General features: G+C 24.6%; 4 protein-coding genes across 4 annotated transcripts; 2 read left to right on the top strand and 2 right to left on the bottom strand.

Moving 5' to 3' along the window:
* Positions 1-202: 202 nt before the first annotated feature.
* OCT59_028053 (uncharacterized protein) lies at positions 203-1,807 on the top strand (the record flags this gene model as incomplete). Its single annotated transcript, XM_025333734.2, has 1 exon — positions 203-1,807. One exon carries the CDS (start codon positions 203-205, stop codon positions 1,805-1,807), a length of 1,605 nt encoding a protein of 534 aa, XP_025169799.1.
* A 1,812-nt stretch (positions 1,808-3,619) lies between these two features.
* Positions 3,620-5,931, top strand: OCT59_028052 (uncharacterized protein; the record flags this gene model as incomplete). Its single annotated transcript, XM_066147054.1, has 6 exons — positions 3,620-3,665; positions 3,773-4,078; positions 4,167-4,202; positions 4,291-4,358; positions 4,480-5,791; positions 5,870-5,931. 6 exons carry the CDS (start codon positions 3,620-3,622, stop codon positions 5,929-5,931), a joined length of 1,830 nt encoding a protein of 609 aa, XP_065993805.1.
* A 979-nt stretch (positions 5,932-6,910) lies between these two features.
* Positions 6,911-9,294, bottom strand: OCT59_028051 (uncharacterized protein; the record flags this gene model as incomplete). Its single annotated transcript, XM_025321095.2, has 3 exons — positions 6,911-7,872; positions 7,980-8,826; positions 8,908-9,294. 3 exons carry the CDS (start codon positions 9,292-9,294, stop codon positions 6,911-6,913), a joined length of 2,196 nt encoding a protein of 731 aa, XP_025169797.1.
* Positions 9,295-11,770: 2,476 nt separating this feature from the next.
* On the bottom strand, positions 11,771-13,271 carry OCT59_028050 (uncharacterized protein; the record flags this gene model as incomplete). Its single annotated transcript, XM_066147053.1, has 3 exons — positions 12,435-13,271; positions 12,133-12,358; positions 11,771-12,053 (listed from the first exon to the last, which is right to left on the bottom strand). Exons 1-3 carry the CDS (start codon positions 13,006-13,008, stop codon positions 11,771-11,773), a joined length of 1,083 nt encoding a protein of 360 aa, XP_065993804.1. The 5' UTR covers positions 13,009-13,271.
* Between the last annotated feature and the right edge of the window lie 4,942 nt (positions 13,272-18,213).

Raw genomic sequence — 18,213 nt, 5'->3', positions numbered from 1 at the left:
TATATAATGGAATCACATGATAAAGCGATTTCTCTTAATTCTTTTAATGCAAGAAGTACATCATAATTTATAATGATTTTTTTGAGTAACGTGAAATCAGCATAAATAGAAATCGCTCAACCGAAGTTTCAACTTTTTTGTTCTACCAAAAAAAAAAAAATTATATACACGACATATATGTAATATATATTTATACTAAGATATGTCGGCTACTCTTCCAGAACTTTGTATTCGGTTTGTTCTTGAGGAATTAAGTAATGATACTAGATCAAAACATACTTGTATTTTAATCAATCGTCATTGGTGTATGGCATCAATTCATGAAATTTGGAAACATCCTTTATATTATTGTCAAGAATTAGAACAAAAAGATAGGTATATACAATTTATTGATACTTATATAAAATGTTTATCTCCACAAATTAGAGAATCTCTTGGATTAGAATCGAATACAAAAACTACTTTTGATTATACAACATTTTCACAATGGATTTGTCCCAATGGATTAAGGTCTTGCGTAAAACTTTGGCTTGATGAAAAAATTAAGCAAGAACCCGATAAATATTCAAATCTTTTAAAAACTGAAAATAAAACGATATTTATGATAGGAAAAGCTTTATGTGAACATTTAATAATTAATTCAAAAAAATTAATTGGAGTTCAATTGAATCAAAATGAGATTAATATTTTTGAATTACCTCAAGCTGAAAAAGTATTATCCAAAGTAACACATTTTATAACAAGATTCAGTTGTGAACCAAGTAGAATTGGAAAATTACCAAATGTCTTATCATTAGCTACGGAAATTTCAAAGAATATTCAAGTACTTAATATAACTTGTTTTAATGTTGAAAAGGAAAATGATATTAGTATTAGAAAATTATCTCAATTAATTAGAAATCAAAAAAGATTAAAAGAATTCACCTTAACATATTGGAATCCTGGATTTATGAATCTTTGGACAAGCGTTTTACAACAATATAATACTTTAACAACGATTATATTAGAAACTATAATCTTTAACGAATCTAATCCATTCTTACTTCATGAATTGGGTATATTCAAAAATTTACAAGTACTAACGATCGAAAATTGTAAAAATTTTATTTTTTCAATTAAGAAAATAGATATATCAAATTCATTTCGTAAATTAAAAAAATTTACGGTAGTAATGAGTCAACCATTTCCAAGATATTTCATTATGGTCATATTACAACAATCAAATGAAAATTTGAGAAAAGTTGAAGTTATAGATATGGATATAAAAGAGGATGTTCTTCCTTATTGTATTAAACATTTTACTCGATTATTAAATTTTTCATGTTCAATAAACATTGAAAATTTTAATTTACTATTATCTTTATTAAAAGTTTCACCAAATCTTGAAACTTTATATATCAATGAATTAGAAGATTATTTGATTGAGGAAGATGAAGATCTTATATTATTTGATTTTTTATGTTCACTTGGTGAAAATTTTCCTAAATCTTTATATTATTTTACTTTTGATTTAGATTGGGAATTTAATAATGATTCTTTTTCAAAATTCTTAAAAATTTGTAAGGAGAAGGGAATTAATTTTAAAACTTTGATTTTTGCACAAAGTGGTTTTTTTAATGATTTATATTTATATGAATTATTGAAATTTTATGGTGACAGGAAGTTGGATGAATTAGTTTTACATGATATGAATAATTTTTCCAAAGAATGTTTAAAAGAAGTAAAAAAACAGGTGGGAATTGTGAAATTTGCTAAAGGATATCCTGAAAAATTTAATCTATCAATTAATTTTGAAGAAGACAATTAATATATACAAAGAAGAATAATTAATGAAGAAAAACAATTTGGATTCGTTAGTGGTTCGTTCTTTGATCTGGCATTATTGTTTGGTAAAGAGTGAAAGGATAGGTAATAATTATATATATATATATATGTATGTATGTATTTTTTTTTTAATTTTTTTAAAATAAAATAAAATAAATAATTCTGCACACATCAACTTTTACCAAAATTAAAAAAAAAACGCGTACATTTAATAATTTTGCTAAGCTTATTTCGTTTAGCGCAATTATTTTAAATTACGCAATACGATATACAAATACGTGACGTTATTTTACACGTGAATTTTAAATGATTAAATGCGCTTTATTATGTATCATGCATAATGTACAGGTTTTCTAATGAATCATCCAACCAAATTTGAGATGACACACTGCATAATTTACATAATTAAATTTTTAAAAATAGTAAAAATAGGGAGCAAAAAAAAAATTTTTTTTTTTTATATGTTGATTAAACATCATAAATTATATTGTTATATTGTTATAGATGTAAAATACTTGAACATTCCAAAAAAGGAATGTCCGGAAATTGCAGTGAGAATGTCCGGGGAATGTCCGGTATATTTAGAAAATGTCGGAAATTGTACCAAATGTGAAAGATTCCGGTCATGTAGTATGTAAGATGCCAGTCTTATTCCTAGTATTCTAATAAATAATATACTTTTTTGATCCGATGCGTTTTCAATTTCGTTTGATAATTTAATTTGACGTACTGACACTCATTAATATCGTGTGCAAGTGCACAAACTTCTTCTATTGAATGAGAAGGTTACGGGAAAGAACAACCTGAATCATCGTATTTTTTTTAAAAAATTCACCGGATTTTTTTATCAATGTGCACAATATCTGATTCGTCAATTTTTGTGGCTTATTTGTTTATTAGCTTCTTTATTTCAAAATAATAATAATAATAATAAATAGATAATATTATAAAACAAATAAATTAATTAATAAATAATTAATTCAATTTCATCAGCAATTACTAAATATTTAGAGATCATATTTGTCATCTTTTTTTTTACCTGCTTGTTCATCCATTTTTTTATCTTTTTTTCTATTAAATTCTCAAATCAAATTGTTGCAAATTTTTTGTACCATTTTTTTTTTCTTAGCCTCATAAAATTTTCTACTCTTTTCATATGTTAAATTTTTAGTTGTAAGCAAATGTTTTATAATAATTTTTAATTAATATTTAATATCAACAGATGGAGTAAAATCAAAATAATGCAGTGGCGCAGCCGATCGACCTACCCGAAAATTTAATAAAAGCGTAAAAAGATATATATATTTTTTTTCTAACTTATAATCGCAAGTTACACGAAGTAACAATTAAAATAGCAATTAAAGAATCTTTTCACCTTTCAAGACTATCGAGGTTTATTGAATCTTTTAAAAATTTCTTCTTTTTATGATTTGCTGCGCAATGCGCAAATTTTTAATCCGCGCTTGGTTTTTTTTTTCAAGCCATATTGCTTGGTTGCTTGGCAAAGGGTAACAACAATGTACAACTTAACAATGAATCACGCGGCATTTTTTGTTAAAATACTGAATATAAATTTGCGATATATAAAATTTTTTTTTTTTTACGAAATTAATACGAAATTTTCAAATGTTATGACGATTTATGACGAATATGAGAATATATAAATAAATACACAAGATGTGGTTTTTTTATTATTTACAAATTTTATCTAAAAAAACCAAATTTTCTAAATAAACAATAAAAAAACCCAAATTTTATCTAAAAAAAAATTCTTTTGATAAAATAATAAAATATCATGACAAGAAATAATAATAATAAAAGAAACTTGAACAAAAAATTACGTAAGTTTAAAATAATAAAATATTTTTTTTTTTATAAATTTATAAAACGATAATATAATAATTTTAATCATAAAAAAAAATTATTATTTTTTTTTTAAAAAAAAAAGTTGAAAATAATAAATCAATTTCTCGAGTAAAACATGAATATTGGAATATTTTAAATTTTCCAACAATTGATCTTGATATAATTAAGAAATGGGATGTTCAAAAACTCATTTATCATTTAAAAGTTATGTTTAGTGTTGAAGGTTATTGTCGAAAAGATTTATTTAATAAAGAATCTGAATATAAATTTAGATTGAAACAAATTGATGGGAAAACTTTTTTGAAAATGACAAGAAATGATTTCTTTAAAATGGGTATTTCAGGATTATTAATTTTACATTTAGAAGCTGAAATTTTACGTTTACATGGTAAGAAAATGTTACAATTTAATTTATTAATTAAAAAAAAATTGAAATTTTTTTTTATTTACAAACTTTTGAATTTTGATATTCTTAGGATATTATAATAATGAGAATTATTATGAACCTGAAGGTAATTACTCATTAAATTACTTGATCAAAATTTTTGTATAATAATTATAAATATAATTATTTTGATGATTTTATTTTTTATTTTTTAGAATTATTATTAAAATTTAATGATTTGGAACAAAAACCATATTTATTAAGAAATAATAATATATCAAAAGTAAGTTAAAAAAATAATTCACTTATATATTATATAAATTATATATTTATATTAATTATATATAAAATACTATATATATATTTTTTATATGATTTCATATGTAATGTATTATTATAATTAGGAAAATTTCTTCAACAAAATGGATTTATTTCAACAACTTATTACAAGAAAATTATCCAAAGTTCCTTCTATATATGAATTAAAAAGATTCCTTTTGACTCCATTACCAATAAGAGTATTGGTTCCATCATTTTGTCTTTTAAATAATCAAGAAAATTCTAATATATATTCATATGTCACACCTCAAGAACAATGTTTTAGAGAATTTGGAAATATTATTCCATCTTCATCTATTTCATTGCCATTTATTAATGCTTTGACATATCCATATACTTCCAATTCATCTTGTCAAGAAAATAATTTAATTTGTTATAATTTAATTATTGATGCATTAATTCAAGGAACTTTAAGTTGTTTACAATCTCAAAAATCACAATGGATTTATATGGCACGTAATTTTATTCAATCAAAGGAAGATCTTTTAAGACCTGATTGGATGTGTTGGATTAATGATCATTTGATAATTCATGGTGTTGAATTACCCGAAAATATTGAATGGGATGTTGGTATTCAAAATATTATTGAGAAAACTCATTGGAAAGATATTTATTATTCAAATTTACCTTTTAAATTTGTTTATATATCAAAAGGTCCAATTTTAAGATGGTATGTTTTTGATCCATTAAGATATAAGATTATATTAATATCTCAAGATTTTGATTTGGATAGGATCTTGGATAGATTAAGAATGATTCGTACTGTTATTAATATTTATAATGTTTTGGATTCAATAAGACGTAATTGGGTACAATTTAAGATAAACAAATCCACTCATCCTTTATATTTAACAATAAATCGTGATGGTGGAACTAGTATAGAATTTATGGGAAATTTCGTAAAAAAATCTTTATCAACACAAAAAATGAAAGAAACTTTTAATTATGATACTATAAGAAAAATTTATTTGGAAACTTCTCATATTAAAAATTTAGTTCATTGTATTGATTTAGAAGGTAATCTTAGTTATCCAATTTTAACTAAAGATGGTTCTTGTAAAATTTTTTTACATCCTGTAGGATATTATTATTATCCAAAGAATGAATTGGAAGTTAAATCAATGATCAAAACTATTTTACAAGTTCTTAAAGATATGCATCAAGTTAATTGGACTCATAGAGATATTTATTGGGGAAATATTTTAAGACAAGATAATGGTGATTGGTTAATAATTGATTTAGAATTAGGAGGTCCTGTTAATGAAATTTTACAATTTTCTCTTTGGAATAGATGGCCTGAACAAGCTGTTATTGGTAAACCATATTTCGCTTGTTATGATATTTATCAAGTTGGAAGACTTATGGATGAATTAAAAGGTACAGATCAATGTTTTAATAATAATTATTCTAATAGTTTTATTCAATTTAAAAATCTATTACTTGAATCTGCAAAAGATAATAATTTCACCGCGGAAATGGCATTAAGACATGAATGGTTAAGTGAAATGAATGAATGAGAGAGTGTGAAATTTGAGAATGAAATTTGAAAGTGAAATCTAAGAGTTGAAATTTGAGAGTTGAAATTTGAGAATTGAAATTTGAGAGTTGAAATTTGAGAATTGAAATTGAGAATTGAAATTTGAGAGTTGAAATTTGAGAGTGAAATTTGAGAGTGAGATTTGAGAGTAAATGATTAAGTGGAATTTTATGACGAGAATTGTAATTTGTGTGTGAGAATGAATATAATTTTGTGGTCGAGAATTTTTTTTTTTTGTGCGCAACGTGACGGAGATTAAAATCTTGTGACGAGAATTTCTTGTGTGAGTGAATAAATAAATAAATAATTATAAAATTTTATTAAAAAAAATCAAAAAGTAGTGAATTTGACACATGAATATTTGGAGATAGATAATTCTAAATACAAGTGAATGAGTGAATGATTAAGTGGAATGTTATGATCAAGAATTTTGTGTGCGTGAGCGTAAATATAAAATTTGATCAAAGTAGTGAATTTGACATGTGAAAAATTTGAAGATAATTAATTCTAAATACGAGCGAATGAGCGAATGATTAAGAGGAATGTCGTGATCGAGAATTTTGTGTGAGTGTTAAATATAAAAATTTAAAAAATCCAAAGAGCGGATGAGTGAATTGAGTGAATGAACGAATGATTAAGTGGAATTCTGTGTGCGTGTGAGTGTAAATAATAAAATTTTTATTAAAAAATACAAAATAGTGAAAATTTGAAAATAAATAATTTTTTAAATACGAACGAATGAGCAAAATGGGTGAATGAGTGAATTAGTGAATGAGCGAATGATTAAGTGGAATGGTTGTGATCGAGAATTTTGGGTGCGTGGATATAAATATATATAAATATTAAATTTTTATAAAAAAATCCAAAGTAGTGAGTGAATACGTGAAAATTTGGAAGATAAAATAATTTTAAAATACGTTAATTACGTTATTCAAAAAAAAAAAAATTATATAAATTATCTAATAAAAACAAAGATCTTTTTTCCAATCGGTAAAATTTCTACTATAATAACTATCATCATCTTCACAAATATAAAAATTAGCTGGATCCGTAAAACCGGATTTTTCACATTTTACAAATTGTTCAGTAATTCTAGTACAAGATCTATGATCCAATTGTGTAATCCAATCTTCAAGTATATCTATAATTTGATTAATATTTGGTCTATTAATAGGATTATGAGACCAACATTGTTTTAATAATTTTAAATAATCATTTGGAATATTATCCAATGAAATTGAAAAAATATCGGGTCTTTTTTGATTTAAAACAATATTTGTGGCCAATTTTATATTATGTACCTTATTATTAAATGGTTTAAACCCAGTTAATATAATATACATTATCATTGATAAACTATAAATATCTGAAGATTGTGTAAAATTATTATGTATTAATACTTCTGGTGCCATAAATGGTAATACACCATATAATTTATAACAATTTGATTTTGTTATTCCAGTATCTGTTATAAACCATTCATATTCATTACCATTATTATTATAAATTGGTAATAAATTTCCTCCATGAAGATTTTTATGAATTAATCCTAAACCATGAATTTCTTTTAATTTTAATGATATTTTTAATAATGAAAGTATTTTCCCTCTCCAATTTAAAAATGTTTGATTATATAAATTTCCTGCTTCAAAATATTGCATTAAAATAACGTAATTATGACTTATAGGATCTTTAGTTATTCCATAATATTCTGACCCTATTTCATAATTTCTTAAATTCAAACATGAATTTAATGATGAAAGAAATCCAAAATCTAAGTTAAAAACATCACGAAACATTTTCATGGCAACTTTAATTCCTCTTTCCTTCCAAAATGCCGAATACATTGAACTATACCCTCCATGAGAAATCAATTGAATTTCACTAAATTGTTCATATGGTATAATATCTATGAGATGTCCTGTAATAATAATAATAAAAAAAAAAATTAGTTTTTTAAAAAAAGTATAATAAGTATAGTATAAAAAAAATATATATATATGTATATATTTGTTGAACGTGGCTTACTTTTAAGTAAAGCATCGATAGGAGATTCGTTAAGATGATTGATTCGACGTAATGAACAAAAATCGATAAGTTGACTAGTATAAATAGCATTCTCATGTATATTATGAGATCTAATAATATTCGTATCCATATAAACATCATCAACTTCATCAACTTGAGAAATAATTAAATGATTATAATCTTCCATAGTATAATAATCAAAATTTTGTAATGCATATTTCCATTCCGTTAATAATTTTACTAATTCATTAGAAGTAGGTCGAACTTCAATATTTTCATTCCAACATCTTGTCATCAAATCCAAAAATAATTCTGGCATACAAATTTCAATAGTTGGACGAAGACCATTAATAATATCTTTTGCAAGTTCTAAATCATGAGATCTATCAGCGAAAGGTAATTGAATTGATGATAACATCCACATTATGATTCCAAAACTATAAATATCAGCTGAAGGTGTATATCTTTCACCACGAATAACTTCAGGTGCAACGAAAGGTAAAACACCATAAATTTTCATGAATGGAATTTCATCTGCTGGATGACCAAGTCCCATATCCGAAATTGTAAATCCTTCGACCGTACTTAAAACGTTCCCTCCATGGAGATTTCCATGAACTAAATTACGAGAATGTAACGAGTCTAAAATTCTTGATAATTCACAACAATCTTCAATTATTTTTATCCAATCCAAAACAAACCTATCTTTCTCTTTAATATAATCATAAAGATTTCCATTCTCAGAATAATCCATTACTAACATATAATCTTTATATATAGGATCACGAGTTAATCCATAACATAATTCGTAATCATTTTCATATTTTTGACAAATACATTCCCTTAACTAAAAAATTGTAATTACCGTAAGTAAATAATTAATAATAAATTTAAAATAATTAAATTTTTTTTTTTATAAATAACGTACCATATAACAATATTGTGGATTAATATTCCTAGAATTATCAAGAGATTTTAGGACAACCTTTCGAGGTCCAGATCTTACATAATCTTCACTTAATTCATCAAATGTACGTAATGGTCCACGAAGCCATGATGCTGTATATATTGTACTATGTCTACCTCTACCATGATATTTTACAAATTCAAGATCTGAAAATGGTATCCATTCAATATATTCTTCCGAACAAGATGATGAAAGTTGTACATTTCTAATTAAATCATCAATTAAATCATTTTCGCTCGTCCAATTTTGAAAGTTATCACGAAATCTTTGATGTTCGCAATTAGTACACCAAAATCCTACCGAATTATTTTTTCCACAAGTAACACATTCTTTAGACGGTGATGTCATTCTTTAAAAAATTATTTAAAAATAAAAATAAAAAATAAAAATAAAAAATAAAATAAAAAAAAATAAAAATAAAAATAAATTAAATAAATTTAAAAATAATATATAAAAAAAAAAAAGATAAAATCAATAATCAATAATAATAATAATAATAATAAAAAGAAAAGAAAAGGAAAAAAAGAAAATCACTTTATAAAAAAAAAAATCTAGGAACCTTTTTGTTAAAAATAGATTCGAATTAACTCATCAACCCTTTATTTGGATAAATTATATAAATTTCAGGTTTATTACATTTTTGTATAAATTAGTAACGCAGTTGCCGCAGTATCTTTATCTTTTGATAACTTCAAGAAAAAAAATATGTCATAAAAAAAAAAAGTTGTTGAACGTTCTAAATGATACCCAATTCTGAAATTCGATATTTTTGATTAAATTGTATTACAAAACCCTTTTTATATCAAAAAAAAAAAAAAAAAATTAAAAGTTACAGCACCCAGTATTCCCACGTTGTCCCCAACCGTAGTACTGACTGGGCCATCAGTGGCTTAACTTCGGAGATCGGACGGGTTCCGGTGCTTTTCACTGTGTATGGCCGTAACTAACAGAAGACATTTTTTTAATTTATTAATATTTTATCTTAATAATTAATTTTATACACGCGTGTCAATAATGCATGTATTCGGGGATTTCGGGAAATGATAATAAATAATAATCATTGTATTAATTAGGGTTATCCCGAAAAGGGGATTTATTATTATTTTGGCACCTCCAAAATTATGTATGAACTATGAACCTTAGGATACGTGAGTACGTGGGCGGGTTTCCCGACTTCATCCTATCGAATGTGTAACAAAAAAATTTCGATTACATGCCTCATGCTCAAGAAGTCATTCAAGAATTATAAAAAAAGGCATGAATAAATGGAATAAATGGAATGTTTTAAAAGTTGATCTAAACTACCATATTTAATGCAGCCCCCAAGTTCCCATACCCATAATATAAATTACATTATATATGCGACATTATATATTACAATTTATCCGATTATATATAATTTTGCAATAAAATTCATGTAATATAAAGTTACCACTAAATTTGGAAGATACTCGGGTACTATTGCCTGCCCACTAAACCATCAGCTCTCTATAAAATGTACCCCCCTTAAATGCACCCTCTATAAATGCACCCTCCATAAAATGTACCCTCCATAAATGTGGCCATTATGTATACCCTTCATAAATGCTCCCTCTTGTTCAATCTCCCCAAGAGGGTGTACGTATAATAAATATGATGAGCTTCTATCATTCAAATCCCATTAACGGATAAACCATGGTTATGGATATATTATATAAATGTATTATAAACCAATTAGAGTGAGAAAAAAATTTCATATACAATAACAATAACTTCTTTTTATAGTTAAAAGTATATTCTTTTTCGTCCAAAAAATGAAATCCATTATAGTAATAATTAACAAATATTTAAGGGTAAAGCAAGTGATTATCATTTAACATGTGAACATGCAGGGAAATCAGGGAAAGCAAGGAAAGCAGGGAAAAAAAAGAACTGATTGAAAAATTTCTTGGCCTCACATGTCATATTTTTTTTTATGCAATACAAAAATTCCCGAGATCGGGGACTTTTTTTTTTATTATTCTTTTTTTTTTTTAATTCTATTTAAATTTTTTTTTTTTTTTTTTTGTAGGTGGAAGATATATTAAAGAAAATTATACTAATTATACTCCCAAGAAATTAAATAAAAAGAATTAAAAAAAAAAAAGAAAAAAAGACATGCAAATAAATATTAAATATTAATAATTAAAAAAAAAAGTTACAGCTGTTTTTTTTTGTAATTATTTTTTCCTTCTCAGTTAATAATAATCTCGGTTAATAGTAATCTCGATTAAAAATAGTTAACTAGTAATCTCGATTAAAAATAATTAACTTGACTAATAGTAATCTTTGTTAAAAATAATTAACTTGATTAATAGTAATCTCGGTTAATAATAATTAACTTGACTAATAATAATCTCGTTTAATAATAATTAACTTGACTAATAATAATCTCGGTTAAATAATAATTTTATCTTGACTAATAGTAATCTCAGTTAATAGTAATCTTGGCTAATAATTAATTATAATTATAATAATAATAAACTTTCCATTTTGATCCACGTAATTAATTAATTTCTTGTTCTTGTACTTGTTATTTTTTTGTTTGTTATCTTACATATCATCCCATATCATATCTCCCATATCATATCTCCAATCTCTCATTTTAAAGAAAAAATAAATTTTTTTAATTTCAAATTAAAAAAGTTTTTCTTCTTTCTACGATATATAAAAATTAATATAATAATATAATAATATAAAAATTCAATATTTTTTTTTTTTATCTAAATTTTTGCTAATTTACAGATTTACTTTTTTTCTTTTTACAAATTTACGATGTTTGTTTTTTTGTTTATCATCATTATTATTAATCTTCAAGTATTGAATTCCTAGTTGAAACCGTTGCAAAATTTGATTCAAATATTGATTCGGTTCCAGAAATTTCTTGTTTAATTCCAGAACTATCTTGTTTAATTATTACATCTAATTCAATAGAATCATTTATACGAGATCTTATTGAAGAATTTTCATATTGTTGACTTATCATTGATCTTTGTCTTTTACGTTCACTTGGAGGAATATAATAACAACATGGAAGAAAGATTGCTGCTGATTTTGTTGTTCCAAAAATCATAAAGAGCATTGTACCACTAAAAAAAAAAGAAATATATATATATAAATGAATTTATGAAATATATATATAAAAGGAATTTAATTAATCATACGTACAAAAATGCAGGGGCAAAATCAAGAAATGTAATGGTTTGATTGTTGGCTGTCATATCATTATCAATTTTCTCAGTAACTGAAGGTATCAATGAAGCTAAAAGTAAAATCGAATAAAAACCACTTAAAACGGTTAATCTGACAGCATAACCAAGATCTATCGCTGTTCGCCGATTCTGTTTTTGATTAAAATTACGCCATCGACCCCATAGAATATAACTAGAATGTGCTGTGTTTTTTTTGGTAAAAAAAAAAAAAATTAATTCGTGTTGCAAACTATAAAAAATGGTGACACATGAAAATACCATTTGTGGATCGAAGATCATGTATTTTACCTGAAACTAATAGCGAAGAAAAGGCATATACAGTTGTTGGAATAAGATAAAACAACCATACTGTATTAGAAGGAGTCGATTTACAAAAAAATTCACCCGGTATAACGCCCCAATTTTTTTCCTTTCTATTTTCCCTAAAACCAACTATATTTACACATATTGTTGTGACCCAAATTACACCGCTAAAATACCAAAAATAATTTTGTTCTATAGAATAATTAGAACGTGCTACCGCGAACCATAAATATATACATAAAGCTCCCGGAAATAATTTTAAAGGACAATAAATTAATAATATAATTTTATTTTGAATTATACACAAAGGAGTGTCGAGAGCTTTATCTTTCATACTATCTCCGTATATTATTACGGTAAGTAAACTCGATAAACCCAAGACAAATAAGCATATGCATAGTTGAAATAAAGTCCACTTCGAAATAAAAGATCCGGTCTTTAAAATGAGAAAAACGAGAATAGATAATAAAATTAGGCTTATCAAGTGTGTAGTAATATAAAGAACGACCAAGGGTGAATATTCAGGCATAACTCAACAAAAAAAAAATATATATATATATAATATTAGAAATAAATAAAGAAAGTAAGAAAGAAAAAATTCAATAAATATATATGTATGTAATTTTTTTTTTTTTTTAAAAGATTTATAATTATCTATAGTTAGAAATTTGATATCGAAACGAAAGAAGGAGTGAATCGTACATTCCACTTTTAATTGGAAGTAATGAGTACTGGATAAGTAAAGGAAGTAAGTGGAAGAGGAAATGGGAGAAACCGAGAAGAAGAAGGATGATGAAACATGGGTCGAATTTGAGTAATATTTTAATTTAGAATTATTAGGGGTCTAAAAAAAGCACTCGCGACCTTGTTTTTTGTTTGTTTAGCCTGAGGATCTTAGCCGTAAGCTTAAAAAAAAAAAGGTATTTAAGTTGCATTTCGGTATTAAAACTGGTTGGTAGACAGGAATTATAAGCTACGAGCAACAGTCGACATAACCTATCAAAAAATCGACACATGTAAGTCCTTACATGAGTGAAACATGGACGGTTTTAAAACGTGGTATAAGTTTTCTTCAACTAAAATAATATACAGCAGTAACAGTACAAATTATAATTATAATTAATTATAATTAATTATAATTATTATTATTATTATTATTATTATTTATTATTATTATTATTATTATTATTATAATCATCCGGAGAAAACTTTTATTGAAATAAATAATAAAATCTGTGCAATTCATTTTTTTTCATAAATAATATATATATAATATGTATTATAATTATTTATTGTATATTTATTTTACCATTTTACCCCACAGATAAAACATTATAAAGAGAAAATATTTTCCAATTTTTTAAAAAATTTTAATACAGTTACATTTAGCTTTTGCAGTTGGACTAAATCATTTATGGTTACTTTATGAAACATTTTTTTTTTAAAAAAAAGATGAATTCTATTTGATTAAAGACTTTAATGATTATACTACAAACATTATGCGTAAAATAATTACGAGATTGAAAAAGATCGAAAAAATTCTATTTATCATCCGTGTTATAAGACAAAATTTTATTTATTAATTATTATGTGTATCGGAAATTATCACACATAAATAAGATAAACAAAAAATCGTTCCATTAAAGAATTTTATTCAATTAATTCATTCAAATTATTTTCGTGATTATATTGTTTCTCAAATGCATTTAATTTATAAATGATGTCAAAATGTTTTATATATATCCAATAGAATCGATTGATGTTACAATTTAATTTCGGTCAATTAAAATGTAAACTGCGCCACACAATTATAATATAATTAAAAATATATTTATATTATATTTGAACAAATTTGACAACAAACATTACACGGGACGCTAGGACGGGTTTCAAAATTAAAATTAAATAGATAACGTCAAATTCGTTGGCTATCAGATTGGGGGGAGAGGCTTTTTTTTTATTTTGCCGTTGAATAATAATATATAATATATATATACAGTACATATTATATTTTTTAAAAAAAAGATGAACCGTTATAAAATCGAAAAACAAGAGTTTTTTTTTTCCTAGTATACTGTAAAATATATACTGTATAAAAAAAGCCAATATATATATCATTATATAAAACACTTATCGTTAATTAATCTGAAGCGTTTCATAGTTTTTAATTAACTTTATTTTTAATTTGCAAAAATTTTTCTTTTTTTTTGTGTCAACATTTGTGATTCAAACATTTGTACGCGTAACAAAATTATATGTGTAATATTAGTAATATCTTCTAATACCATTTGAAGAGAGAGATATACTTTTTATATTAAATTATTTTATCCTATTTATTTAAATTTTGTTTTCTCAATGAATTGTACAATATGAACTATTTCATTGCTCCAATGAACTTCTATTTAAGTTTTCGTTGTAGATAACTTGTATTTCCTGAGGATAATCAATATAATTCTAAATAAGGTGAAATTAAAGTTAATTCAAATAATGAAATTAAATATTAGAATCTTAATCTTTTCCTAAACAATCGTTAGTTATGGTGGTAATGTTATGGTATATAAAAATTCTTTGCCTAATTACATTTATTTTAGGGTCTCAAGCTGCCGAGTTATAACAGTCATTATATAAATAAATAATAGATCTAGGGGAGGGTGTGCATGTATTCATTCTTTTCAGGGCCAAAATTATAAAATTCTGGCTGACATTATTTAAAAAAAGAAAGATATACATGATGGCCTTTTTTTTTAATGTATGCATAACAAGGGGTTCTTGTTTCAAGCAATCTGCACGAAAATTTTCTATTAACTTAGAATTTTACCCTTGGAAAGTATCACAATTAATGCATAGTCGCGTCACACTCATAAAAAAAAAAAAGTTGATCCGTGTACTATCTATCATATGGTAAATTATTCGGGTTGTTTTAGATTTTGAGATAGCGAAGTATTCGGATAAAGATGAGGATTTTTATTTTTAGATCATAAAAAGAAAAAAAATTTTGAAAGTGATCTATTGTTAGAATTCTTTTAATTATATGGACTTAGTATAATATCTAAAAAAATTTTGTTACATTATTTACATCATAACATTTCGAAAGAAGTTTCTAATTAAATTAAATAAAAATCGGCCGAAATGTTGAAATGAAAAGAGTCACTTTCATAGTCATGCATAATGCAATATTACCGGTTTTTGCATCAATAACATCAATAAAATGACCATAGTAAAGATCTAATGTTGAAAATATTTATGTTTATTTTTATGCGTTGAACAGGTTATGTATGACATCTCCTGATCTCCTGTGATAATGACATAGTAAAAGAAATGTCAGGCTAAATTATCATGAATTCTTCGGCCGGGATTAAAAATAAAAAATCAAATCTATCACGTGATTTCAAATATTTTGTCAAATTAAAAAAAAAAAAAAGAAATATATTTTGAAATTTTTTTTTAACAAATATGGTAAAAATACTTTTTTATTTCCGAATAGAATGAACCCTAAAATTTCGATTAACAAATGCAAATGAATTTAGGATACATTCTAATTAAGGACCTGCAGCGATCCCAATACCATATACAGTTTCTTTTTCGCTATTATTGTGAAAATTACGAGACTAACTGGTTTAATATGTGATAGTGATAATTGATTAGGGCCAAGAATTTGTGATAATAATAAAAAAATCTTTATCAGTATTCATTGTACTAATAGTTCCATACGTTAAACTTAATAAGAGGAATAAGACTATATAAAGCTAACCATATAATATACTGTGTAACAAAATATTTCAGCCCGAATATGCACAATATGCAGAAAAAACCTCTAAAAAAAGTAAGCAATTCACATGATTTTACAATCATGTGAAGTATTACACGCCATTTTCGTCGGGCCGGTTAACTCGAATTTTTATATTGAATGCATTTAAACTAACGTGATATAGTTTTGGGATAGATTTTTATTCGTTTCACATGCTCCCAACTTTTAATAAATAATGTAATGGTGGGAAAATCTTATTTTATTTCTTTTCCATTTGGATAAATCGAATCGTTTAAAATCGATTTTTAATCGATTTTAAAACGGGGTTTTTTTTTTCATATCATCTGGGACTAAAATCGACATCTAGAATCTTTAAAATTCTAGAAAAAAAATTGATTAAATGAACAATGGGATAAAATTTATCAATTATTTTACTGTTTTAGCGTAACTATTATCCAAAGCCTTACCAAAAGTCGTAAAAAAAAGAGAGAGAGAAAACTCAGAGATGGAAAAATTGAAGTCTATATTAGATCTGTAGATCCTTAGATAATAAAACCATTATGAGTCACGCGGCAATACTCCAGATTTAATAATATTAAGTGATACAAATATTTCTAATGTTTCAAAAAAGGAGATTTTAAATAAAAAAACCAAATATAACAATTTATTATTTGTAAGAGATAAACCTTATTTACAAAAATATCTATTAATTTTAAGGAGAAAAGAAAATAAAACTTGTTAGTTCTTAGATGAGAAAAAAAATATCAGTGTATGGGAAATTTGCGTAACATTCTTTCAAATTAGAATTCCATGAAAAGAAATTTCGGAAAATCTAATATTCTTTCGTTCGAATTTTTTAATGTCGTGTTATTCATTAAAATTTATATTGTTTTTATAGTTTTATATTAATTCATTTCAAAGAGGGAAAAAACCGATAAATAATAAATATTACCAATATTTTTTTTTGACATTTTTTTTTATAAATAAATAAATATATATATATCAACAATGAAATGTACATTTTATAGGAAGTGAGGCGAAGCAAAATTTTTTTGGCGGGATCACGTGATTTTCTCAATATCAATGATATTTGATTATTAACCAACAAAACTTTCGCGCTAAAACTTTTATCCCAACAGGTTAGACAAAAAAAGAATAAGATCTAAAAAAAAACAATTATTTTTATCCATGAGAGTAAAATGGCGTCTTTGACGTTAATATATAAATGTATATTTTTAAAAAAGTTGTTCGATTATGTGATATGAGAAAATTTCCCTCTAATATTGATTTTGTTTAAATGAAAAAAATGTTATCATTGTGTAATCAAATTGGGCTGATGTTTTTTTTTGCCTTGCATTATTCGTCTATAAAATTACCATTTCATTGTTCTTTTTTATCTTTATTTTAACCCATTTTTTATCATATTGTTAATAATAATATTTTTAATTATAATTATAAAGTCAATTTTAATAATAATAAAAAAAAATCTCGGTCGTTTTGTGCCGATGGGAGTTAAAAGGATTTTTATTACTAAAAGAGTTTAACGTGTTAAATTGTTTTTTTCATGTCGTCTTATTAAAATGATTAAATTTATCCCTTTGTACTATTGTACAATCATTGTACGTTCGATATATGCGGCCGAATTTCCAAAAAGCGAGTATAATGTGACACGACTTTAATGTCAAATAAAGTTCGTTGGCTATTCATTTCTAAATTCAATAATCTGTGCGATTCAATTGTTATCTCTTCGGTTGCGTTTGTATCCGCCATTTTTTTTTTTTGAATAATTAATTATACGGGGAAGCATGTAGCATGTAAGTTATAAATAAAAAGCACATCTTTTTTTGTTGTTATGGTAACTCTTATTCAAGAGTTAAGAAAAAAAAAAAAAAGAAAAAAAAAAAAAAAAAAAAAAAAAAAAAAAAAAAAAAAAAAAAAAAGTATTTTATACGTTTTGGAGTTTTTTGTATCTAACCAGCTCCTTTG

This window comes from Rhizophagus irregularis, chromosome 8 (genome assembly GCF_026210795.1).
Source record: "Rhizophagus irregularis chromosome 8, complete sequence".
Taxonomy (NCBI): Eukaryota; Fungi; Glomeromycota; class Glomeromycetes; order Glomerales; family Glomeraceae; genus Rhizophagus; species Rhizophagus irregularis.
This window is presented reverse-complemented; position numbering and strand designations above follow the sequence as displayed.